This window comes from Numenius arquata, chromosome 5 (genome assembly GCF_964106895.1).
Source record: "Numenius arquata chromosome 5, bNumArq3.hap1.1, whole genome shotgun sequence".
In the NCBI taxonomy this organism is placed as follows: domain Eukaryota; kingdom Metazoa; phylum Chordata; class Aves; order Charadriiformes; family Scolopacidae; genus Numenius; species Numenius arquata.
Genome location: NC_133580.1, coordinates 21009905 through 21035797, shown reverse-complemented (window position 1 = coordinate 21035797; position 25893 = coordinate 21009905). Strand labels below are relative to the sequence as shown.

At 44.0% G+C, this 25893-nt stretch overlaps 1 protein-coding gene across 3 annotated transcripts in view; it reads right to left on the bottom strand.

Moving 5' to 3' along the window:
* KLHL13 (kelch like family member 13) overlaps positions 1-25893 on the bottom strand; it is a 93274-nt gene that overhangs the window by 35180 nt on the left and 32201 nt on the right. Inside the window, exon 1 of one of the 3 annotated variants that reach the window (XM_074147588.1) lies at positions 8644-8723. The exons of 1 other annotated variant lie outside the window; for it this stretch is intronic. In XM_074147588.1, the coding sequence (XP_074003689.1) occupies positions 8644-8723 (80 nt within the window). Of the gene's footprint in view, positions 1-8023; positions 8122-8643; positions 8724-25893 lie in introns of those variants that run through there. One more of the 3 variants, XM_074147587.1, reaches the window with a different exon arrangement.

Here is a 25893-nt window from a genome sequence, read left to right as displayed (position 1 = left end):
GCTGAACCTTGTTCAACCTGTCAGGCTCAAGGTAACCTACTTTTCCCTTTTTTTTTTTTTTTTTTTTTTTTTAATATAACCAAGTCTCTTTGGACTTGAAGTCACAATCACTGTCTGACAAAACATTTCTGCCCGAGCACGCAAGCCCCCACCACCAACAGAAATGATGGAAGCTCCTAGAAACCCTCAAATGATTGGAGACACCATCACTGTTCCAAACACCAATGGATCTGGATGGAAAGGAGGACAACACCGAAATGAGGATATTCCCAGCATCACTCACACCTTTTTGTATCCCTTCCTAGTAAGATCCCACCGTGACCGAAGCCAGCACAAACATGGTTCCACAAAGCCAGCAGAAAGGACTGAGCAACATCAACCACCATTTCGGTGTGATTTCCCCAAGGATATGCACACAGAAAACATTCTCCTCAAAATTCCTTCTTAAACAACTAAACTATCAGAGGTCTCCAGCTGTTTGCAGTATAATTACAGCCCGCTGGTTAATTCAAATTTGTTTTCCACAGAAACAAAGCAATATTTGGCTCAGTCATTGCTATAAAGCTTTTGTTCCTAACAGTATTCGGTCTCTCTGGGAGCCTTAGTATCACATCCCCATTTATCTGTTTGACAAAGGGTTTACACTCATGGAGCCACTTGTAGCTTAAATTTGCAGTCTCAGATTGTTTAACGATGCTAAATTAGAAACGGTTCTCTAATGACTTTTTGCCAAAGTCGGTGTTAGCCTATTGATTCCTACTATTAAAAACACAAAAAGCAAAACAAACACGCAGGCTTTGCAGCTCTTCTACAGAAGCAGAACTGCTTTATTTCCTTGACGTTCAAAAAGGTAAAATACAGGAGTGTCCTGGTTTGAGGTAAAACAGAACTAATTTTCTGTTCAGTAATTTTACCTTTTTAGCTGGGCCTCTTCTAACTAACTAAACTCTGAAATTAACAGCATGTTGTTCAGAAACTGCTCACTCTCACAGTGGTAAGACCTGATTAGACCAAGGGATGGTGAGCAGAGAGGCCCTTGCTTATACTTATTGCTGCAACAACCAAGGGCAGGGAAATTTGTTATTTGCCCCGTTGGAGGGTCGGAAGCGGAAAAGCGTAGAGGGGTCCCACCTGTGGGGAGGAACGGACAGGAGAGGTGACCCAAACCTGACCAACAGGGTATTCCATCCCATCTGCATCATGCTCAGTGTAAAAGCTGAGGGATCAAAGGGTCAACTCTCTTCCTTCAATGGCCAATGTCTGAGGAGGACCCTGTCTGTTCGTCTGCCTTTGATCCCGATCCGAGCATTCCTGACTCCAGATCCGGAATCCAGCTCCTGTCCATCACCGAGTCCAGCCTGGGACTTTCCCCTGTGCCTGGTGGTGACATGATCATCATCTTGGGAGCTTGAGACGGTTTTGTATATACTGTATTCTTTTTTTTTCCTTTTTTTTTAAATTATTATTTATTTCATTATTTATTAATATTTTCATTAAAGTAGTTTAGTTTTTTCTAAACTCATAAATCTCTTCTATCTCTTCCTCTCCCCCCTTTCCCTAGAGGGGGGAGGGAGGGGCCGTCTGTCGTTCTGATCGGTCAATCTGGTCAAAACCACGACAAGGAGTCACTCAGGTGTCCCAGCCCGGGCTGGGCTGACACTGCACGTCCCATTCTCCATCCTTTATCTTTTGCTTTAAGTTTTCCAAAGGCAAGCCATGATTTTAGCCTGGCAGCTGAACGCTGCCTGTGCATTACAAAACACTTAAAACATTGTGCACGCACCAGCAGAATAGGGTTCTACCTGACGTGTCTTTAAGGTCAGTTTTCACACACACACAGAAATTGTTAAGTTTGTAGAACGGTTCCTTCGAGACAAAAACCTCTATATGTCTAAGGTGGCACCTGCACGGCCAAGATTTGGTCACATAATACACGTCCCACTGTATCCTCAAACGCATTTAGGAACAATTCCTTTCCGGAGTGTGGCTACTTTTCCTTATTGTACAGAATGATTTTGAGAGCTTAAAAGCCAGCAAGAGAGAGTAAACAAGACCGTGACGTTGGGGTTTGGTCATTAACCTCTGCCCTTTCTGCTGCCTTGGTTTTCCCAACCATTCCTCTTGCTCCATCACTTTTCACTGGTGTTTTGGCAGTCTTTTATTACAATCTCCTGGAGAAAATGGAGGGGGGCATTAATTACTTCAAATTGTAAAATATTTTTCCCCTACACGATAAACAGTTTAAATCATGTCAGGTAACAGGTGTGGGTGACTTGCCCATGGCACGAAAAAACACATTTTTACAACTTAGATATCGCAAACAATCTCAGTCACTGCTGAACAAAATATTACAGCAATAATACAGATTGCACTTCCACTTTAGTGTTATAGCTACACGTTATTACGCTACAATTCCCACTATTACCATTCAGAACAAGTGGCTATTATTTTAAAACCCCAATATTCACCAAGTACTTTACAAAAATCCATAGATATCGCCATCCAAACCTCAACAGAAAATACTGCATAACACAAGAAAAGCCCTGTACCTGGCACTGGTGAGGCCCCACCTCCAGTGCTGTGTCCAGTTTTGGGCCTCTCACCTCAAAAAAGCCATTGAGGGGCTGGAGCGGGTCCAGAGAAGGGCAACGGAGCTGGTGAGGGGTCTGGAGCACAAGTCTTGTGAGGAGAGGCTGAGGGAGCTGGGGGTGCTTGGTCTGGAGAAAAGGAGGCTGAGGGCTGACCTTCTCACTCTCTCCAACTCCCTGAAAGGAGGGGGTAGCCAGGGGGGGTCGGTCTCTTCTCCCAAGTCACAGGCGATGGGACAAGAGGAAACGGCCTCAAGTTGCACCAGGGGAGGTTTAGGTTGGATATTAGGAACAATTTTTACACGGAAAGGGTTATTAAGCCTTGGAATGGGCTGCCCAGGGAAGTGGTGGAGGCACCATCCCTGGAGGGATTCAGAAGACGGGTTGACCTAGTGCTTAGAGACATGGGTTAGTGATGGTTTTTTTTTGTTTCTGTCAGAGTTAGGTTGATGGTTGGACTAAGTGACCTTAAAGGTCCCTTCCAACCTGGACAATTCTATGATCTATGATTCTATGATCCAGTGGACAACAAGATTTTTCCACAATAGCAAGGAAGTAACGGCAAAAGCGACAAACTGGCAGAAGTGACGTTCCAGCAGAATCGGCTGAGTAACATGCTCAAGACAATTCAGTAAAGATGCTTTGGCACGTCACAAGATAATGTCAATGTTGCAGCATCATGCTATACAAGGAGGAGAATGTCATTTTGAGGACCCATAAGCCAGAGCATCACCTGTAAAGGCGTGCCCAGGAAAACCACGAGCACCGGGAAACTCCATGGCAACCAGATTTGGGGTTTTTTCCCCTCATTTTTACCAGTTGGTTACTGCAATGGATTTTCACACTTCAAACACAGAATATTCTATTGAAATACCTATTTGAAAAGCAAAAGTAAGATCAAGAGGCACAAATGAGGACTCTATATACAAAACTCCTGGGATTAAAATCAGCCTTATAATTATAAGACGTCAGCCCCTTCTGTTCCCCACCCAGCCAGTTCGTCTGTTCGCACGCGTTGTCAGATTAGTTTAAAAATATTTGGGGTGACCTGCACAGTGACTTTCAACACGTTGCGATTTGAAATATCTAGGAAATAATCGCTTAAAACGAAATGATGCCAGAGAGGTGAGCCTGTTTTGGGGTGAATACCCCCTGGGATCTGCCAAATGCTGAAGTGCCCAACCAGAGGGTTTTTTCACGGAAACCGGGCAGCACAGGCTGCAGGGACACAGGGTGGTGGCACAGAGGGGAACTCGGACAGAAGGTGGGATGAATTATGCACACACACCTTCTCCCTTTTAAGTACCTATCGTTGTACAGCGTTGACACGAAGAGCTCACCCCAGAGCAAATCCGAGATTGGAAAGAAGACACAAAAGCATTAACCTATAAAACCTATATAAGCAGCTAAAACTAACACTAATTACTCCAGAGTATTAAGAATTTATTTTACTTTTCTGCACAGTAACTGATTTCCATTACCGCAAAGTGGTTCCTATCGGACAAATTTCACAGCCACGTGACTCGGGACACACAGAGTGTGTTGCAAGTTCTTTGACAGCAACACATTTGGAATATCGCATTTGCTTATTTCTCCTAATACCAGTCAGTTATTTATGAAAACACAGGCAAAGGATAGTTTCCATTTAAAAATATCAACACAGAAGGACGGAAGGCACTAAGTTTACAAACGGATTAATCTGCATTAAGATTTTTTTTTATTTATTTTATTTGTTTTTAAACATGGCGTGTTGGAGACTAAAAGCACTTAGCATTTAACTTTTCAGAAAACAGCTAACAATCGTTCTCACATGGCATAGGTATGGAACAAGTATCATACTACATATTATTGTATTTTTGAAAATAGTACTATTGCATTATTGAATTCTTTGTAGATGTCCACCATAGTACTTTAATCTCTGGAGTTTCCACAAATATTTCTTCCGTTCATGTTAATGGAAGATGTGCACAACTTTGGAAAACAATGCAAAGGGCATCGCTAGTGTGAGTAAGAAAGAATTTTCCTCTTAGTTCTTAACGCGTGAGATGAGGTGGCCCGTGAGCAATAATTGGGACGCGTATTCCTTAACACCCCAAAGGTGTTCTGAACCACCAAATGCAGAACAGTTCCTCACCTCTCTGCAGCAGAGCTTCAGTTCTTCACCTCTGCTCACACAGCCACTGGGTTTGTTTGCTTTTAATACGTGGCCATCGATACACAGCCATGATGCCAGGGAATACCACTTTTCCAACCCGATATTCCTCACTTTGTCCTTCCCCCCCGATTCACTTGCTGAAACTGCTCACCTGCCCACATTGTCCCCTGGGTCTGTCCCCACACGGCCACCACAACCGCAGGTATGAACAGGATTTCACTAGTGGAGCGTAAACTTGCTTTCACACTCATTTTGACAAAATAAATCTATATTCTAAACTCCAGCGCTCTAAGTGTCAGGGAAGAAAACGTGAAGCCTGTTGAGAAGGCACAAGACGCGGACACACATCTGCATGTTCCTGTCCCATGCACTGGGCCAGGCTGTATCACACCTACACATACTGGTCACATCCCAGTGCTCCTGTTCTGATCCCGTCTGATTTCCCTGTGCAGTGTCACTGCATCTCTCCATCAGTCTGGGTGCAGCTCAAGCTTCTCTGGACCAGTTCCACCAGAAGCCAGGGGATGTCTGCATTCCCCTTCAGAGGGACCTTTTGCCCTCCCTGTAACGTGAAGTTACCTCTTGCAGTCAGGATATCCTGAAAAATATCCCTAATAAAGAAACTGGTGGGATGCAAAACTACCAGCCAAGAGGCAACGATTCCCTGCTCCTCCTGCCCGTTGCCAGGAAAGTAGCACCAGGCCCAGCAAAACCAGCAGGCTTCCCGGCAACAGAACCACCTCTCCTCCTGCAAAGCCATCAGCCCACCTCCAGCAGGTCCTTCACTTCCCGTGTGGTTCCAGCCCAGAACCCGGAGGTGCTGGTTCCATCCGCCCTGGCATTTCCACCCCGGGAGCCCCGGCAGAGCTCAGCTATCAGGTACAGACCACATAACAGCACTGAAATTTGTGCGTCCTGACAATCAGTTTAACCTCAAGGTGAGTTACTTGTACATCGTAAGCAGGAGGAAGCTTTTAAAGTTAAAGGTCAACTTCTCAAGAAAACCCTGAAAAACTGGAATTTCATTTTAAGTATCAAAAAAAAAAAAAATCACCTTTAAGGCCTCCCTACTTAACATTCAAAAATAACATTACAAACCGATTTTATAAGATTTATATCATCTATTAAAGGAGAACTGAGCTTTTAATCCTTTTGTATACTCCAGATCCAAAATACCAAGTGTAGAAGAGTTCATCTGTGAATTCAAGAGTTTTGTGGTCATTTATTTTACATCAATACATGTTCCGTTTCACACACCACTTATCCCTGAACCTTTTGCTCGAAACGTAAGCCTTTTGCCAGGGTGCAGGGTGCTAGCTACAAAAGAAAGATTATAAATATGTGAAAAACATCCGATTATGTAAAACAGTAGCAAATTTACTATAATCTCTGCAGTGAAGGTGATTAATTCCATCACCTATTTTACTGGTCAACCTAAACTACAAGAGTTTTTTTTATCAGTTGATATATACTGCCTAATCAAATAGGTGCCATTTTGTAATGTTTCTCATTCTTTATAACACAGTATATGAATAATTTTAACGTTAGATATAAGAGTCCTGCTAACGTCAGGACTGTGTGGCAGTGAAGAAAGGTCTCCATAAACACTGGGATACATTGACTCATAAGAAAAGGGTAATTAAGGCTGCTGATCACATATTTCTCATGCTCTAGATAAGCTCAGCACCGCATAGTTCAGCATGATCACTAAACCTGTTCTCACACTTTCAACACACGGAGATAATCAGCTACATGATCCCCATCAGGAAAGCCGGGGCACACACGGAGACAGATTAGCAATTTAAAGGCAACACACAAAAGAAATGCTCAGTTCCAGTAGCAGATAGATCGGACTGGGCTACTGCTGATTTTTCTTGCATTTAATAAGTACTACAGTTTAAAAAACAAAAACATAACATACAACACTAAAGACAGTGTTTCCTGGAAATACGTTGTCTCACAACTCTTTCTTTTTTTTAATCATTATACTTTGTCTTCAGTAATATATATTTTTTAAAGTAGCAATTTATTAGAAATAGCTTATTTCTGGTAACCTTAAAGATATTTGTTGCATCCGGTGAGTGAAAAGGCTGGAACACTCCCATGAAAATTCCTCTTACAACCGGAGGTGCCCAGCCCAGGCTCCGTACAGCCGGGTTGGCTCCTGAACCCCAAGCCCTTCACCCCGAGAACAGCAGTGACCGGGCACAGGGTGCTGGGTCCTGTCGGCCCCGCGCCTCATCGGTGCCGTTCCCCAAAAAACGGCCAAGAAAGATGACGCTTAGAGGACCCGTAAATACCTATTTCTTACAGCATGTCCCTACAGCAGCCGGAGCAAAAGCCTGTCTGCAAAAACACAATAGAAGCTTCAAAGTACCGACATCGTAGATACTAGGCTGGAATACTTTTGTAAAGTAATGGTCTTTATAGTCATTTCCAGATAGGGGAGTCACCTCCACTGCTACTTGTGCATTTTAAAGCAACTCTTCCTCATTTTCAAAAGGAAATACAGGCAGATGCTGTCCAGTACCCTATGCTTAGCTTTATTTCACAGAAGGAAAAAAAGCCACCTGTACACGCTGACACACAACTCACGGCAACAAAAGGTGAACAAAAGCTCCATCAAGATCTGGTGAGACAAAGGCATATTGTTTCCATGCGTATTAAAATACTCTTTTATGCGAAGCTACTTTACACGGACAAACTGAATAAACTACATAAGTACTCCGATAGGAATGATTTATATTTATGTTTTAAGATTTTATTGTAACTTTGTAAAAAGACATTCAATTTGCATTAATGCTAAGACTTTCAAGAATAAAACATGACCAGAGCAAGATGATTTCTGATATCCGAGAACTCACACAAAGAGAAGTGCAGTACAATACAGCAGGTGATTCCATGTTTAATTCCTAAGCGTAACAGTCGGGAGGAGGAAATGTTAGCGTATAAACACTACAAAGAAAGCCTGCCTCAAAGCTTAACTCGGCAATTCAACATCAGCACTACAAATTAACACCACCACGAACTTTTCAAATGAACACATACGAGATTATTACGAACATGGCTTAATCTGCACAATTTCTCTACATTTCAACAAAGAGGGAAAGACTCGACACAACATCCATCATGAAACATCCAGGATAAAATCTGGGGGTCTACATAGAAAACAAGGTAAAATTCCGAGTGCCAATGTCATTTAATATATAACAGGGTATTTTGCCACAGGGTAGTCTCACAAAAGCAATCCCACCTTATTATCCTCATTTCTCTCACTTACATGTATGCTGGAGAAAGTGGCGATGACCTGGATGTTTTAAGCACAGGAACTGGGAATTTCCAGATAGCAGGAGAGCTCGTTTTCCATTTCAATGGCATGTTGTCACCAGGGTACTACAATAACAGCAAACAGCGTTTCCATAACAGACTACCAACTCGGGCTTCCATTCCACAGGCTCCGGCACAGCAGCAGCGGCTGCTCACCGGGAAATGATGTTCCCAGTGCCCTTACACCGATGCTCCCGATCTGTAAAACAGGGCTGGGAGGCATCTCCTGTTAAAGCCTGCTGTCCCCTGAAGCAGTATGATGATCCTAGCCTTCTCACTCAACAATAGTGCCACCTCGTTAGGGAAGCGCTGACTGCAGTATATGGTTTAAAAAAAAAAAAAAAAAAAAGAAAAAGAAAAAGGAAAAGGAAAAAGACTGCACTGTGCACACCAGCACAATGCAGCTTTATTTAATAAAAGCAGCTAATTTTTATAGAACTGCTTCTGATGCTATTGTTCTACCTTAACAGGGACACTGCAGCACTGTACTATGTTCTCTTCCTATTAACCTCATTTCTGACCAATGGAAGCAGGAAAAAAAAATGGGTTTCATATGAAAATGAAACAACATACCTACTCAGAATACACTTGTCATCCTCTGAACATTCTTCTTTTGAGCTGCAACAATACAAATGGGATATAAATCTCAGCATAGCCGTAGGCCACGGCTAATAGAGATCAGTGACTAAATTCAGCAGCCTGTTTTCCTCCTGTGCAAGCTCTCACCAAACAATACAAGAATGCCATTATGGAAAAAGCCCATTGCAAAAATCGGTCCTTCTAATCCATAGCTAGGAAGACAAAATAAAGCAGAAATTGCTGCAGGTTTCTGCATGCTCTTCTAACAGCTTCTGATTCAGGATGCTCTCATTTTCCTATTCTCATTCCCAAGGAGGATGAGCAAAAATCTCATGCATTTTACAACATGCTATGGGAACACAAACACCACTCCGTCTTCTGCAGCAGAGCAGCACGCCGTTAATAGCGGTCCTCGGAGGGACGCTATCAACAACCCGATTCTGACCGCCCCCCCCACCCCCGGCAGCACACAGAGTCCCCGAGCCCTGCCAAAGCCACCGGTCACACAGGTGCCATCGGGGACCACTCTGCGGCCCGGGCTCTGCTGGTGGCCCCCCCACACCCCCCGCCCAGGGCTGACGGCAGCGGGCAGCACGCAAGGCAAGCCACTAAATAGAGAAGGGAGAATTTAATAGCACATTGTGCATAAGCAGAGAGGGTTTCTAGGGCAGAGCTTCAACTACATCGACTCCCTTGCAAGGAAAAAAAAAAAAATTAAAAAAAAAAAAAAATCGCTTTTAATGTTTTACCGGAACAACACTGTTTAAGATGTTTATTCTACAAATTTCAGGATAGCCTTTGTACAGCGTGACAATTTTTCTGTTCGTCAGGACAGCTTAATTCTATCACAATAAAGCCAACACCCTGTCATGCTACTTGGCAATAAAGAACAGAACCAGGAGCAGAATTTCTCTATATTTAAGCATTTTAATAATATTTAATAACACTTTTGATAGGTTCTTTGTAATGGTGAAACCTACATTGTTACATTTATTTCGGGGATTAAATGGCTGCTTCTGATCATTATTATTGAAATTTCGGCCAAAAATAGTTTGGGGCATTTGAAGCTGTTCCCATAACCACAGGAAAAGAAATAAATAACCTAGGATGATCAGAGACGAGGACTAATTGAAAACCAGATGCACCTCTGAGAAACAATTGAGGAGCTCTCTCCCACTCCTTTGAAGAAGTTCTAAATTACACACAAGCAGCATTAATACAGGCAACAAATTTCACCGGAGCCACTACATGAATGCTGAGCAGACATTTGCTGTGTAGGACAACAGCGGTTATAACGCTATAAATATTAAGAAACACAAGCCCCGCAGAGCAAATACGCACTTCTAGCATAAAGAAGTCTTACTTTTAATAAAAGGATGTGTGTATTTACATGCCAACAGCCACGCTTGCCTGCACACACCGCGAATATCGCGTGCGGTCTCACACACACGTACTCAGCACCAGCACCAGATCCTGCCTTCTCTGCAGCGGAGGCCTCAAAGCTAAGCTGAAAGAGATGCCAGAGAGCAGCTCGTATAACCACAAAGGAAAACATCACAGCTTTTAATTCATACACTCAGCTGCTTTTGCAAACTGTTTTACAATACTTTAAGCAAATGCTGTGGTCCCTTCCTCACACCGAGCGCGCCCATTGGTGCCCCAGTGCAACCGACTGGTAACTGCTTTTAAAGCCTCCATCTCCCTGCCCTGCCAACCTCGAGCGGCTGATGACGGGTCTCATCTATTAACAGCAGCATTACTGATATAGAAGAATGAGGCTAAGGACAATCACTGGGCCACTTCTTCAAAAGGAACTCTTGAAATCCCCTTTTGCCCAGTAAAATAAACGCCTGCTGAAGCCACCACCAGTCATTCCCAAGTGCTGCCGGGTAATTAAGTCAATCAATACACACCCAGAGAGCAGAGTTACTGCCCACTTCTGACCCACTTCGGTGCTCAAATACCTACTCTCCTTTGGGTGCTTCTATTCCTACTTATTTTTAATTTAATTTACAAGCAACCTAATTAAAGCCTTTACAGAAAACCCAGTGGCAGCAAACCTAATATTTTTTTAAAGCATATGAATCCCAAGCACTGCCCAACTTCACCTCCTCCTGATGCCCACCACGCACTACTCCATCAAAAAGCCAACCTACAAACTAAGGAATTGAAGGAAGTCGCAAAGCCAGGTACTCTAAAAATAGGCAAATGCTTTTCACTCGCAAAAGAAGAGCCATGTGATAAATGAATCACCTATGTGCACATACGGAGAAAAAAAGTAAATCAAGTACCATTTTCTTCCTGACAGTCATAAATCAGTTGAATATTCCCAGGGAAGAGATCACCTAAATGTATTCTACACTTTACATAAACTATTCCTCAGACAACAGAAAAATCACAGTTTCTTATTCTGTTACTTTAATTAAGACTTCAAAATAACAGGTTAGTTACTCATTTAAAAATATGGGAAAAATAAACTGATCCCCTGGAGTGCATTGCACCCACTGAATATATGGCATTTTCTGTTCTCACACTCATCCCCCAATAACTGGAACTGAGGGCCAAAAGCAGCACTACAGCTCAGTGCAGAACCCTCCTTGCCGAGGAGACAGTTATTCCTAGACAAGTGCCATGAAAACACTCCAAACTGGAGCTCCAAGCTGGAAAGCTGCTTTTCTTTAAGTTTAAAACCCTTTAAATGCTGAGGACCCAGGTAACTGCACAGATTGAACAGCTTCTGGGAACCATTCAGGGGGCTTGTTCTCTGTTTTTTCATAGAATCATAGAATGGTCAGAGTTGGAAGGGACCTTAAAGATCATTGAGTTCCAACCCCCCTGCCATGGGCAGGGACACCTCCCACCACACCAGGTTGCTCAAAGCCCCATCCAGCCTGGCCTTAAACACTTCCAGGGATGGGGCAGACACAGCTTCCCTGGGCAACCTGTTCCAGTGCCTCACCACCCTCACAGCAAATAAATTCCTCCTAATATCTAATCTAAATCTCCCCTCTTCCAATTTAAAACCATTACCCCTTGTCCTGTCACTACATCTCCTGACAAAGAGTCCCTCTCTGGCTCTCCTGTAGGCTCCCTTCAGATATTGGAAGGCTGCTATGAGGTCTCCCTGGAGCCTTCTCTTCTCCAGGCTGAACAACCCCAGCTCTCTCAGCCTGTCTTCATAGGGGAGGTGCACAAGCAAGTTCACCCACAAGCAGGTTCACCATCAAGATTAAAACCAACCACCATTTATACCTTACTTAAAGGTATGTTCTACTTAATGATCTGTGCCTCTTGCACACCTTTTATTCTGTACGCAGAGGATGAGACAGAGGAAGAGTGTGGGTTTTAAGCTATCATGGCCACGCCAGTACTTCCAAGAGCAGATGGGCAGAAAAGTATCGAGCACTTCTGCAGAGAACTCCTCCGTGAAGTAACCACACAGGTGCCATGAGAAGCAAAAAGAAAAATGAGAAGAGGCCAGGCCGGATGGCAGGCTGCCATGGCCACCCCGAGCCGTTGGTGGGAGGCTGGGAGCTGCTGACGGGGGCCATAGAGCAGCTCATCCCACACAGGGCAGCTCCACAGGAGAGAGCCGAACGGTGCTTGTAAGCCCTCTTCCTCCACCCCATCCCACCTCCTTCTCCACCGCTGGCCACCAGGAAGGTCTGTCCCCAAGGAGGCCACCAGGCAGAGCTCCCGCGCCAGGGAGCCCCTTGGCCCCTCAGGTCCCCACCTTCACAGGGGAACCAGCACAAATTGAGTTCAACTTCTTTTTTCAGCCCTTAAACTGTTAAAACTGGAAAATACGTGCTCGGTGATGTTCTGCAGTTAAAGGATTTGCTGTTCCATTCTGAGGAGCTGCTCACCCCCCTCCTTCTATTCACCTACTCCATCGGAGGAACCAAAAGCACTAGGTGAGAAGAGGGTTAAGCAACATGGAAACTTTCCCAAGTCTCGCAAACCCTTTTTTAGTGTGACCTGAAAAGTCGGGGGCACTTCCAGACCCCCCGGCTTCTGTCAGCCTCACCCAAAGAAAAACGTTCAACATTACCGCAACGTGTGATTTACGTCTCCCATTTTCATCTAGAGATGTAAGCAGACAAGTCTAAACATCTGTGTCACAAATACTATGTTTTCTAACATTAGACTATATCCTACTGATAAGAATGTCCATATAGAAAAGATGCCAGGCTGAAGAGCACAGAAAATAGGTTAAAATGGTGGGGTTAGTTCCAGTAAACAGCTTCAGACTTCTGAGATTCTCTTCCCAATGCCTGTGTTCTAAAAATTCATTGATACAAAGCCAGTGTTTCCATTTTAAGATGGACAGATGTCACTATATGATAAAACCTCTGGTTTATGACATCAGCCATACCAAAGCTTGCTCCAACCGAAGACAGAACCTCAGTCTCACCGTGGCAGGAATTGCTCTGACCTTCAGCATCCCTGGTACGCAGCAGCCTCTGCCCACCACTGTGCAGGCTCCTGTTGGTGCAGGGAACATAAAACAGAACCCCCCAAATCCAGAAAAATATTCATAAAGCCATGGAGCTGAAATGCAATAATCATTTCAGCATTTTAAATACGGCTGCAAAAGCCCAAGTCTAGAAATTGAATAGGAGCAAATACGGGCACACATTGTTTCTCGTCAGGATCCCTAAAACACAGCCAGCGCGATAGCTTAATTGGCATTTTTATTCACCTCTTTCCCTTGCACATGGATGCTCCTCATCCCTCCACCTCCGGCTTTTCAACCTATTAAACTGCAGTTGTCCCAATTACTGAAAGAGAATAATTAGAAGACGGTGTTGACAGTTCTGCCCTATATACAAGTCAGTTAATTAACGCAATTTCTTTGACCATATATTGTGAAAATATTCACACCAAAATTGATATGAAGGGGAAGCACGTCTCTGCCTAAAGAGGAATCCGAGAGAAACCAGTGCAGTTCTGTTTGCAGACCCTGCACAGAGACACTGCAACATTCCCCAAACACTGACGTACAGAAAAAAAAAACGGCAATTTGCACCTGGCAATACTTTTATTGAAACTACAACTTCTCTAGAAACCTCAAAGAACCTCTTTCTTGCAAAGAAAGAGTCTTTCAATTAATTTTAAGTAAATTAAGAAATAAGCTTTAAAATAGCTAACGCCGGTTCTGAGAATTACATATGTACTTGGACCTACTATCTGCTGTGTTGTCTCAAAGAAACTATTTTTTCATAACTGCGGGGGAAAAAAAGCCCTCAGACACCAGATACAAGTTACAGCCTCTTTTGGAAGGAAATGCACTGCAGACATCAAGACGCACACGGCCTGATAAACGGAACAGAGATGCTTACAAAATAGTTACTATCGAATATATATAATTCTTTGAAATTAGGCTGACTGCTCAAGGAACAAGGAATAATCATAAATTGGAAAGCACACAGAAATGAGATAAAGAAGGTTCGTGGCCAACCCCTCCTGCTGTCAAAACGCTATAAGCAGTGCAGGTTCCCGTCTCTAGAGCAATATGTGTAGGGCCATTTCTAAAACAAGAAAAAAACCTCCCCAAATCTTTAAATATTAAGTTAAGCAGCCAGGGCATGTACCACATGTTTAGCAAGAAGTACTGCAGTTTGCCATCCACCCACTCAGCATTTTTTTCCTGTATAAATGAGGAAATTGCTGCAGTAACATTTTAGGATGCATCATTTCAGTAAAAATTATTTCTATACATAAATATATGTATGTATACTATACATATGTATGTGTTTGTATACATAGCATGTGTATATACAGACATACTATATATATATATACACACATATATACACACATTATTATTAGAATCATAGGATCATCCAGGTTGGAAAAGACCCCTGGGATCATCGAGTCCAACCATCTACCCTACTCTACAAAGTTCTCCCCTACACCATATGCCCCAACACCACATCTAAGTGACTCTTAAGCACATCCAGGGATGGAGACTCAACCACCTCCCTGGGCAGCCTATTCCAATGCCCGACCACTCTTTCTGTGAAAAATTTCTTCCTAATGTTCAGTCTAAACCTACCCTGTTGCAGCTTGAAGCCATTCCCTCTTGTTCTATCGCTAATTACCTGTGAGAAGAGACCAGCACCAACCTCTCTAAAATGGCCTTTCAAGTACCTGTACAGAGTGATGAGGTCTCCCCTCAGCCTCCTCTGCCTCAAACTAAACAGTCCCAGCTCCCTCAATCGTTCTTCATACGATTGATGCTCCAGGCCCTTCACCAGCTTCATTGCCCTCCTCTGCACCCGCTCCAGCACCTCCATATCTCTCTTGGATTGAGGTGCCCAAAACTGGACACAATACTCCAGGTGTGGCCTCACCAGTGCTGAGTACAGGGGGACAATCACCTCCTTACTTTTGCTGGTCACGCTCGTTCTAATACAAGCCAGGATACCACCTTGGCCACCTGGGCACACTGCCGGCTCATATTCAGCCGCTTGTCAATTAGAACCCCCAAGTCCTTTTCCGCCAGGCAGCTCCAGCCACACTTCCCCAAGCCTGTACCGACGCGTGGGGTTGGTGTGGCCCAAGTGCAGGACCTGGCACTTGGTCTTGTTGAAGCTCATGCCATTAATGTTGGCCCATCCATCCAACCTATCTAAGTCTCTCTGTATATATTCCATATATATATCTCATATATATCTATATATATCCTATATATATATATCTCTTATACATTTTTTTATATATATATATATATAAAAGACAAATGTATTACTCTGCATCTGACACAGCCACTTCCCCTTCCCTCCCAGACACCCCAGTTAGGAAAGATCCAAGTTCTCACACGATTTCTCAGCTCAAACTGCATGTTCTTCACCAGTGCAAGGAGGCGGCAGCAGCTGGCTGAGTGAGAAACAATCGTGTGGAGTGATGAGTTTCTCCGTCACGTACATTCTTCAAAACCCCACAATCCCGGTCCTTACAAGAATCATTCATTAAGGAGAAAAATATCTTGATAGCCTAAGGATGAAATTACTCTGAAATTATTCGGCAACACTAAGTGGTTTAAAAACCCCACACCATTTCCTATCAGGTCCCAATCAGGTATTTTTAAGATCATTTCAAAAACTAACTTATCTGAATTCAGCTTCCCAGAAGCTTGCAGGAAAAGCGGGACACACAAAAAATGAACAAACCCAATCCCTGTAGCATTCACACTTTTAATATTTAGAAGGGTCAATTTATTAAAACATTACATTCAGATTCAGGTATATTTCGTAGCTAGTCTCGGAAATATCTCAAATCTATTCCCAAGTGGGTGTTTCTGACCACGAAAGTCATTTTATGCCACTTATAGATGCCAAGAATTTTCTTGTATTCTTGAAGAGAGCTTTGCTCCAAAATTGAGGCAAGATTCCTAGCAAGAAATCACTTCCAAGAGTCAAGACGCACTGTTAACTTTATGACAAGCTACAGGTTGCAAGAAAAAAAAAAAAAAAGAAAGAAAAATTTAGCTTTGCTTGGGCAAACTACTCTTACATAAAAGGCATTAGGTAAAATAAGGTCTTAAAACACTTAGTAGGAGGTAAAACCAAAGTGAGTTAATGAAGGTTTCCAACTTTTGATCTAAGCCAATGCCCTCTGCTGACAATATACTAAGAAGAAATGCTTTTGAATTAACAGCAATGTATTCAGAGAACTGTGCTCATCTTCCCCAGGTGATTATATTTAATAAATCACCACAGCAATCTGAATGCACAGTCACAGCAGCCAGGCTGACCCTGCCAAAAATAATTGTTCTGAAGCAACAGTTATTTTTATTAGGTCAAACTGTGAACTACAAAGAATTCATTTCTAAACAACTTCTCCACAGCTGCTATGGTCTGTTGGCTGTGCAATTTATTTTAGTAAAGTATGCCTAAACACATTTATGCATCTGACTCATATGATGCAAATATATTAAACAATTTAGTAATTAAAAGGCGGGTAAGATTGAGCACCAGCCTCTAACAGCTTCAGTATTTCCTGCACCACAGACAGCAAAGTGCAAATGACATTAGTCATGTGTCTATTAAAGCATTTTGAAAATATTCTCGAAATAAAAGTTTGTAGGCTTTTTCTTTCATTCTTCCAACATTTCCATGGAATCTGTTGGTCATTTTGCATTCCCTAACCCTTATTGTCTTTACACTGGAGGGAGCGTTTGCGATCCTGCACACCTCTGCAAAGCTGTCCCCACCAACACAAGCAGTCAAAGCGCATTGATCACTGCTCCTACTTTGCGTTTCTGTAAGGACTCTTGTTTCTTTACAAGACAAAAAGATGAACTTTCTCTGAGCCCAGGAATTCCCACTGTGTTGTCCCCTCTGACGGATCCAGCCTGTTTCCAGTGCGGGCCATCTGATGGCTTTATCTGACGGGCAGAGTCACAGAATCATAGAATCTTCATGGTTGGAAGGGACCTTTGAGATCATTGAGTCCAACCACAAAAAAAAACCAAACCACACCACAAACAAAAAAACCCCACACAAACAGACACAAACCAACAGTCTCGGGCACTAGAGCATGCCCTGAAGTGCCATGTCTACATGTTTCTTAAACACCTCCAGGGATGGCGACTCCACCACCTCCCTGGGCAGGCTGTTCCAGTGCCTGACCACCCTCTCAGGAAAGTCATTCTTCCTAATATCTAATCTAAACCTCCCCTGCCCCAACTTCAGACCATTTCCTCTGCTCCTGTCATTATTCCCTTGGGAGAAGAGGCCAACACCCACCTCTCTACACCCTCCTTTCAGGCAGTTGTAGAGGGCAATGAGGTCTCCCCTCAGCCTCCTCTTCTCCAAACTAAACATGCCCAGTTCCCTCAGCCTCTCCTCGTATGACTTGTTCTCCAGACCCCTCACCAGCTTGGTGGCTCTCCTCTGGACACGCTCCAGCACTTCGGGGAAGACTCGGACAAAGAGCTTGAGAAGGTTTCGATAAAGATGCTGATGGTCCCTGTCCAGGCTGTCAGAAATCACTGTGTGCAGCCTGGGAGCCCACCACCAGCAGGAACCCCTCTGCCAGGAGAGGACTTGAAGCCACTGCACCACGCTGCCTGCAGTCATCTCACTGCCCTGACTGGGCTCCTTTAAGGGCTCACAAAAAAATATGACACCTGCAGAGATTCAATCAGTTTCACTATTTGCCATCACCTAGTCTTCAGCATCTTGGATTCAAGTTTTTATGAAATATCACCTTGAAGTTGGGCTTGCCTTCACACACAAAGGCACATGAAAGGCTTACGCAGCAAAAAGTGCAGTTTCGAGTTTATCACTAACTTCAGTATTTTCCCCATTCAGCGTGGAAAAAAAAACAAAAACGTACAATTTCTCTGCACTAGATAAGGAGTTTCAAGTCCACAGATCATTCCAACAAAACACCATGAGAAGAGGTGGAATTAGCACCAAAGCTGGAACAGCTGAATGGGCCACGTGGGACACAGGGAGTCTCGTACTACATTCCATACTTCAAATTTCTTCAATTTTTTTTTCGCCTATCAGCCAGAGGCAATCAGGAATCAGCTCCTCCCGTTTGATAAAGGTAGGTGCAGCCCAAAGACTCCTTCCCGAAAGACAACTGGTGGAACTCCCTGGTGTTTGCTGAGGACCCTCAGGAAGCCAAGGCGGTGATAACCCCCACACCCCCTGTTCCAAAGGCAAACCAATACCCAGTAACCGTGTCTCTTGCTTTGATGCTCTTCCTTTCCCAACAGCAGCCATGAAAACTCACAAAAATGGAGAGTTTTCACAGGTGCTTTCGCTTGGGAGGGGCCGAGGAGCGAAGACACTGACCATGAGTGCGTGCAGCTCCAGACCATCCACGGCACGGTGACCCCAGTATCACCCTGCACCCCAGGAGCACAGAGCAGCTCCAGCAGCAGGATCTCTGCCCCCGGGCACTGCCTCTTCAGGAGGGACCTGGGCATCTCCTACAGCAGAAAGAGCTTTCCATGAAGTCCCCACTCTTGAGCGCTGTTGTACAAAGGACCCAAAAGGCCCAGCCTTCACCCTCCAGCTGAACGGGGGCGTAGGGAGGGTACGATCAATGAGTACGGTCAGGCCACAGAATTAACACAGTCTTAGTGGTCACTAATTTTTTTAAAAAAAACACCTTGCTTACATTTAGATTTTTGCAGAAGACAAAAAAAAAAAGAATGCTTACAAAAATGACACTTCATATTAAACAGTTCAATTTCTCCGAAATACACCGTCATATTCTAATCCTAATCCGCCAAATGTCAAAATTCCTGCGTCATAATTGAATTGCAGAAAGAAAATTACAAACTGCTTTCTCCTCTAGCATCTACGATAAAATATATTTAAAGACATCTGTACGTGTCCTAGGCAAAGCTTCAAAAGCTACAAGTTATTTTGTTCAAGTTTGTTATGGTGGGCAAAGGTACAAGCCGTGAATTCATTTCCAAACCCAGATTTAAGGTGCCGGTTTTAAGACCCTTACTTAGCAGACTGGAAGAGCTTTGCAGCTACAACATCCCTATTTAGTGACAACATAACTATCTGGATAATTAAGGATCAAAATCAGGACATACTGCTTTGCATAAAATAATTGTACAGAGCAAGAAAAGTGTAACCCCAAGCTGTTTTTAGAAAGGCTCAGAGAAGAATGCTAATCTAATTCGGATTTTTAAAAACTGTGAAATATTTAAACCAAATAGTTTAATGTCTCCTGATTATAAACCTTTATTTCATAAAACTTCAAACATCTGACTCCTAATGAAAACTGACGTTCAGAGCTTTCGGGTCCCGCTGCTGAGCCGTTTGCCCAGCGGTACCACACGCTCCAGGCAGTTTTCTCCATCGGCCTGCGGGCACACAGAACGGAAAAATCCAAATAATGGGGGAATCTCTGAGAGGGAGAGGGCTGGAAGCGGGTGGAAACGCTGAGCCTAGGTGACAGCCACTACCAGCAGAGTTTTCTGTGCAAAACACTCACATTGCTCCAACCTGTGCTGCTCTAGGGAATCCCAGCAGGCTCAGAAGAGACCACATTATAGAGAAAAAAAATAAATATCAATAGATAAGCATGGTGTAGAGGGGAGAAATGGGACTGCACAGCTGTGATGGGCAAAAAGACCACAAAAGTCAGCTAAACCAAAAAATATCTGTATTTCAGCACCTTCTGCAGCTGCAGTCATCTCCTTTTGCACAGCTGAAAAAATCCCTTTTTGATGCATACATATACACCACCAAACAACTGTGAGAACTTTGAGTTGGGACAAGCCTTCCTCTGAAATAGTTTAAAACACAACAGTTGTAATTCAGGTGTTTGCCTGCCAGAGGGAGCTGAAGGAAAGAAAAAAAAAAATCCCATATATCTCAATACTTCAAGTTTTGGTTTTGCCCTACGCTAACTACTTTAATTATTCAGACAAAAGAAAAAAAAAAAAGGTTTAATGCAAAACCAACTGCATCTGGCATCTGCATCAGCTGCATCTGGCACAGGGCATCCCTGTACCAACACCCCCCCCCCACTACCAAATCCTTGCCAATTATGCCCAATACACTCGCTCTACGAATGAGTCCCCTGGATCTCTGAAAGGAAACAATACCTACTTTTAAGGAATATTTAAGGTATATTTTTGACCCACATCGTAGTGGAGATGACTGCACCAGAGACAGGCATCTCTACTAAGGAAAGCATCGCATGAGATGGTATCTAACACCTTATTACATCAACTTGTCATTCAATCCAGGGCAACACTGCGCAAAGGCTAGGTTTCCAATTTGCCAGAATAAGATACCTATAATGCTGAAAACAGATTTTCATTTAAATGCTTATTGTTCTTTTTTTCCCCCTGTACTGCTTCCACTTACTGCTTCTAACACCTTACATTGGTAGGCCTATAAATCTGCACGTGGATAGAGCCGCGACAGCATAAATCTGTAAGTTACCACATTAATAATTTATTTGTGCATAGCACCAGCTACCAGAAGAGCTCAAAACAGGCAGGAATTGGTCTAATTTTGCAAATTGGTAAAGCAAAAGATCTAAACAATGTGTTTATGGGAAACGGGGATTCTGTAGAACAGCTCAGGAAAAGAGTCCATGGCACACACGATGGACAACCCCTTCTTTCCATCCTGTGCTTCAGTTAAACTACTCCCAACTTCAAAAACTTCAGATATAAAAGCCAGCATGAATCCTACCAGAGTTTTCACGTTTTGAAAAAGAGCAGAATTAGTATAGCTTTAAACAGCTTCCTTAAGCATTAAGGGCTAAACTGATCCAACTTTCCTTAGACCAAGATTTGACCACCAGAGTTAAAATAAACTCGGTAGCATCCTGTGTATTTCTTGCAATCAAAATATTTTTTAGGAAAATCAGTTATGCCACCTTCTGGTATTCATAAGAACTGCTCTACAAGAAAAAACTCATTTTCATAAATTTCCATTTTAAATGAGAAAAAAACCAGCATAACCAAAAAACCCACTTCACGTAGGACACTAATGCAAAAGATGACTTTTTTTTTTTTTTATGCTTCAGTTGGTTTGTCCAACATCATTAGCTTAGACGAGGCTGTGTCCAGCCCTAAAGCTCCTAAGCCGGTACGAGCTGCCAAGAGAGGCAGAGTCACGGAATCACGGAATTGTCAGAGTTGGAAGGGACCTCTAGAAATCACCTAGTCCAACTCCCCTGCTGAAGTGGGATTGCCCAGGGCACATCACTCAGGACTGCATCGAGGTGGGGTCACCCCCACCTTCCCTGGCTGAGATCCACGTTGTGCTGCTCTTTGCCCCGTCTCTCCAGCAGAGCAGAGGAACTGGGAAGGGCAGAGGGCGAGAGGATGAGCAACCCTCTGCGACGGCTCCTGCACAGGGACTGAACAGCATGGGGGGCAGACAGGCAGCAAGAGCCGATGGTGCCACAACCAGCTTGGTGGTGAAGGAGTACGGGAAGTCACCCTTCACCAGCTCTCCAACGACAATGGGAGAGCTTCAAACGAAACTAGCAACTGTCTGCTGAAAAACAACAGAGGAATCTTCACGTAACGTGCTTCAGCTACCACACCATCGGCTCTTCAGGAACCATTCTTACGACACAGAGTCATAGAAGGAGCCGTGAAAAGTAAATCAGGGAACTACTGGAGAGAGTCCTGGGCTGCCTAGGGAAGAGTGTGGCCAGTAGGTCGAGGGAGGTCATTCTCCCCCTCTGCTCTGCACTGGTGAGGCCACAACTGGAATACTGCGTCCAGTTCTGGGCTCCCCAGTTCAAGAGAGACAGGGAACTACTGGAGACAGCCCAGCGTAGAGCAACTAAGATGATTAAGGGATTGGAGCATCTCCCTGATGAGGAAAGGCTCAAAGAGCTGGGGCTCTTTAGCCTGGAGAAGAGAAGGCTGAGGGGAGACCTTATCTATGTTTACAAGTACCTAAAGGGTGGGTTGAAGGAGGATGGAGCCGGACTCTTTTCAGTGGTTCCCAGTGACAGGACGAGGGGCAACGGGCACAAGCTGGAACATAGGAAGTTCCATCCAAATATAAGGAGAAACTTCTTTCCGGTGAGGGTGCCAGAGCCCTGGAACAGGCTGCCCAGGGAGGTCGTGGAGTCCCCTTCTCTGGAGATCTTCAAGACCCACCTGGATGCAGCCCTGAGTGATGTGCTCTGGGCAACCCTGCTTCAGCAGGGGAGTTGGACTAGATGGTCTCTAGAGGTCCCTTCCAACTCTGAAAAATTCCGTGATTCCGTAAATAAGAAAGTGGTTTGTAGTGGGAGGGAGAGCGGGTGACTCGGGCAGGGTCCCATACAGGGGCAGCCATCAAACCTCCCACAGCCAAAGCACCATCCACACCGCGGCAGGACAAACGTACGGATTCACAAGAACAACTGCCAACATCCTTCCCTCTGACTGCAACTGGATCTGTGCAACAGGAGCTGCACTGCTCAGCACGCAGGAAGGATGAAGTTAAGATGCGACTTCATTTTGAGAAATTTGTGATCATTTCCAACCTAAGCCTTCAGCCTTCAATATAAAACTGTTTCTAGATGGCAAATTTCCACCGACAATTTCTCAAGCAGAAGCAGCAGTGCATCTTCAGTGAAGGAAGAAAGGAAGCATAGAATTAGGGATGAAATAACATTAATAATTTATGTGTATACTGACTCCAAGCGTGTCAGCTCTGATGCTTCACTGTGATTATCTAGTGATAATATCTAGTGATATCTAGTGATATCCAACCTATATATCTAGTGATTCTCCAACCTTAGACAATCTCTGACCCACAAATTAGATTTCTGGCTATAATTTTCCACTGCAACTTTGAACTACACAAGTTTAATTACACGAATTTAAAATGTAATTAGGAAGTTTGGTGTAGGTATCAGACAAACCCAAGACCACGCTCAGGTACTTACGTACAAGCAGCAAAACCAAAACACGGTGCAGCTGAAATAAAGACATCTATAAGCATCCCCACTTGCTCATCACACCTTCCCCCAAGCCTCTGCATATTCTTTCAGCTATCGATGTTTAGCTTTTTGCAGGATGTGTCCCATTGTGTAATCATTTTCTGGATCTCTAAACAAAGCAAAACTTAGGTTAAGCAAAGCTTTGCTCTAACGTGTTCTTACAATTTAGGCTTTTTTTTTTTTTTACTCATTCTTAATTTCAGCTGTTTGGTTTCTGGAGATGCCATAATTATCATTTTGCCCACCCAAGGCAGAGTGATGATACGCAGAAGGGTATACACACATCATGAGAAGCACAAAACATTACTTTCATCACAAACACCACCAGAAGTCATGCTGCAACACCACTTATTTGACTGAAAGATTTTCCATAACCTCAGAAATACCTAATATAACATCAAAGTTGCACAATAACACTTCAGAAGAATCACGACAATAACTCAGACCGGGCATAATGTGACTGCGGCCACCCGGGCAAAGCCTTGCTGCGTATTGCACAATGCATTGCCTGGAAAATGCAATGATATAATCCCACATAAGAAAGTGTTAAAATAATCAATTTTAAAAAAAAAATAAAAAATAGGCAAGCGCTGACATCTGTCATGCCTGAACTGCTCCTGCCTGCCCGTGTATTTACAGACATTTATAACTGCCACTGACTAGAGCTTTGAAGTTTAGCAAAGCATTTCTTCACTCAGGGAACACCAATTTTAAGTTTCAAACCTTCAACTGATAGCAGCACTGGTGTCTAGCGATTCAAAGGCAATCTCAAACGAACTCAGGACTTTCCTGACACCAAAATCCTTGAAAGCTGAAGATTTTGAGGCCTTTGAATAGCATACACCGGAGACATGAAAAGAAGAGGAGATGAATTCTGGGGGCAGCCAGGACATCTCTGCCGAGTCAGCCACACGCCGCTCCAAATCCAACAGCAGGGAACACAGCAGCCGGGTCGGGAGAGGAGGAAGGCAGGGCAATAAGCCAGGTACTTATTAAATAGGGTCAGTACCGAACTTGAAGTGAAATGCAGTTGGTAGCTAGAGGTAAGATGAACATTTGCCACAAGAGTCTCTGAAAACACTGAAATAAAAACTGCCAGTGACTAATAAACCTCTGCAGGAAACCAACAGTTACAGCAGCTCCAGGACCACAGGAGTTTTACATAAACACGATTACGGGAGAGTGTTCTTTCTGTTGTGCTTCTCATCGAACTGCTGCAAACTTGTGTTCTGGCTCATATCCTGAATCAAGCAACAACATGCACAAACACACCTTTTTCCTCTTTGATTCTTTCACTGAAGTAGAAACCCAAGCAAAGTCCCAACTCCTTGCTGCACAAAGAGCAGCCGCTGGGGAGAAATGGTTTTTCAGAACATGACAAAGTTTTGCTGGGTCCTGAAATGCATTTTCAGGGATTTTGGGGGGGCTAAACAATGGCAATACTCAGTTTAAGCACAAAACACTGATTTATTAAAAAGAAAAGACCTCTTTGAAGTCTACCAGGGACGTTAAATAATTACATTCAATAAACAGAAGTTCAGCATTCTTAGCCATCACATCAAGCACTTCAATGTGAAATAACTAAATCTAGTATTTGCAGATAAGCAGGCTATATATGATTATCTTTTATCAACACCCTAGAATAACCCTCAAGTCAGTGTGACAAAGCTTTACTTCATTGCTGTCATCTGATGAAAGCATACAGAATCCAAAGGGCAAAAGTATCCATTGTATGATTCTATGATGATTTAAGTAAAAATTATTGAGCCTTAGCTTTCTGTTGTTGAATGCATATAAAAAATTCTTTTTAAACAGCAAATTCCAGTAAAGTGATTCAGTTCATTTACCCTCCTTCTCCCTCCCTTTGCTCCCAGGCTCCGCATTGTAAATGGTCTTGTAGCCCAGCACATTGACTGTCCAGAGAACAAGGCCATTCCTGCCCTTAACCACCACTCCCAGCTGAAGTCGAGCAGAGATGGCTCATCTAACGAGATCATGCCACACATAACTACTCCTCATCAGCCTCCATCACCCCACTGCAGAGCAGCAAGGAAGATGATGTCCGGCTCTCAATGACAGTCCTGACAAAGCCCCCAAGCAAAACTCAAGACAGACTACTCTGTATTTTACTATATGGGCCCAGCTCTAATTTTCTGAACACAGTCACGTTGGTCCCCTATTACTGGGGAGGCGGCGCAAGAGAGGAGAAAAGCTGGTGGTGAGAGCAGCGGAAGGCAGAGAGCAGCGGAAGGCAGAGAGCAGCGGAAGGCAGAGAGCAGCGGGGCTGCAGCTCCAGCCCAGGCAGAGCAGCTTTGCCCTCCTCTGCTCCCTTTCTGCTCCGCTCCCGCATCCCTCCACTCACTCACCTCCAGCCACGCTTCGGCAACCGCAGTCACGGCTTTGCCCTCCCCGTCCGGCCCAGGGCCCCAGGAACTTGCTGACTTGTGGATACATGACCCCTCTGCTCTTTGGGACAAGAGAAGTAAATTGAGAGCGCCTGAAGATTTAATACATTCACTTCAGATTAAGTTTTCTTCCAGCTCCTCGGCTGATACACCTCCACCTGCCTGGCTGCCGGCTTTGATTCACCCGCCCACAAGAGGCGAGCTGGGGCAGAATGAGAGGAGACAGCTGGAATTTGGAACAGGGCAGCTGCATGTGGAAAACGATCGGAATCCACCGTGATGGAGCTGGATGTGATAACGTCGCTTGGGAAGATGGAAGGAGATTAGCAAGTTGCTCAGGTTTCAGAAATGTCATGGGAAGGTCAGCCATAAATATACATACAATATTGTA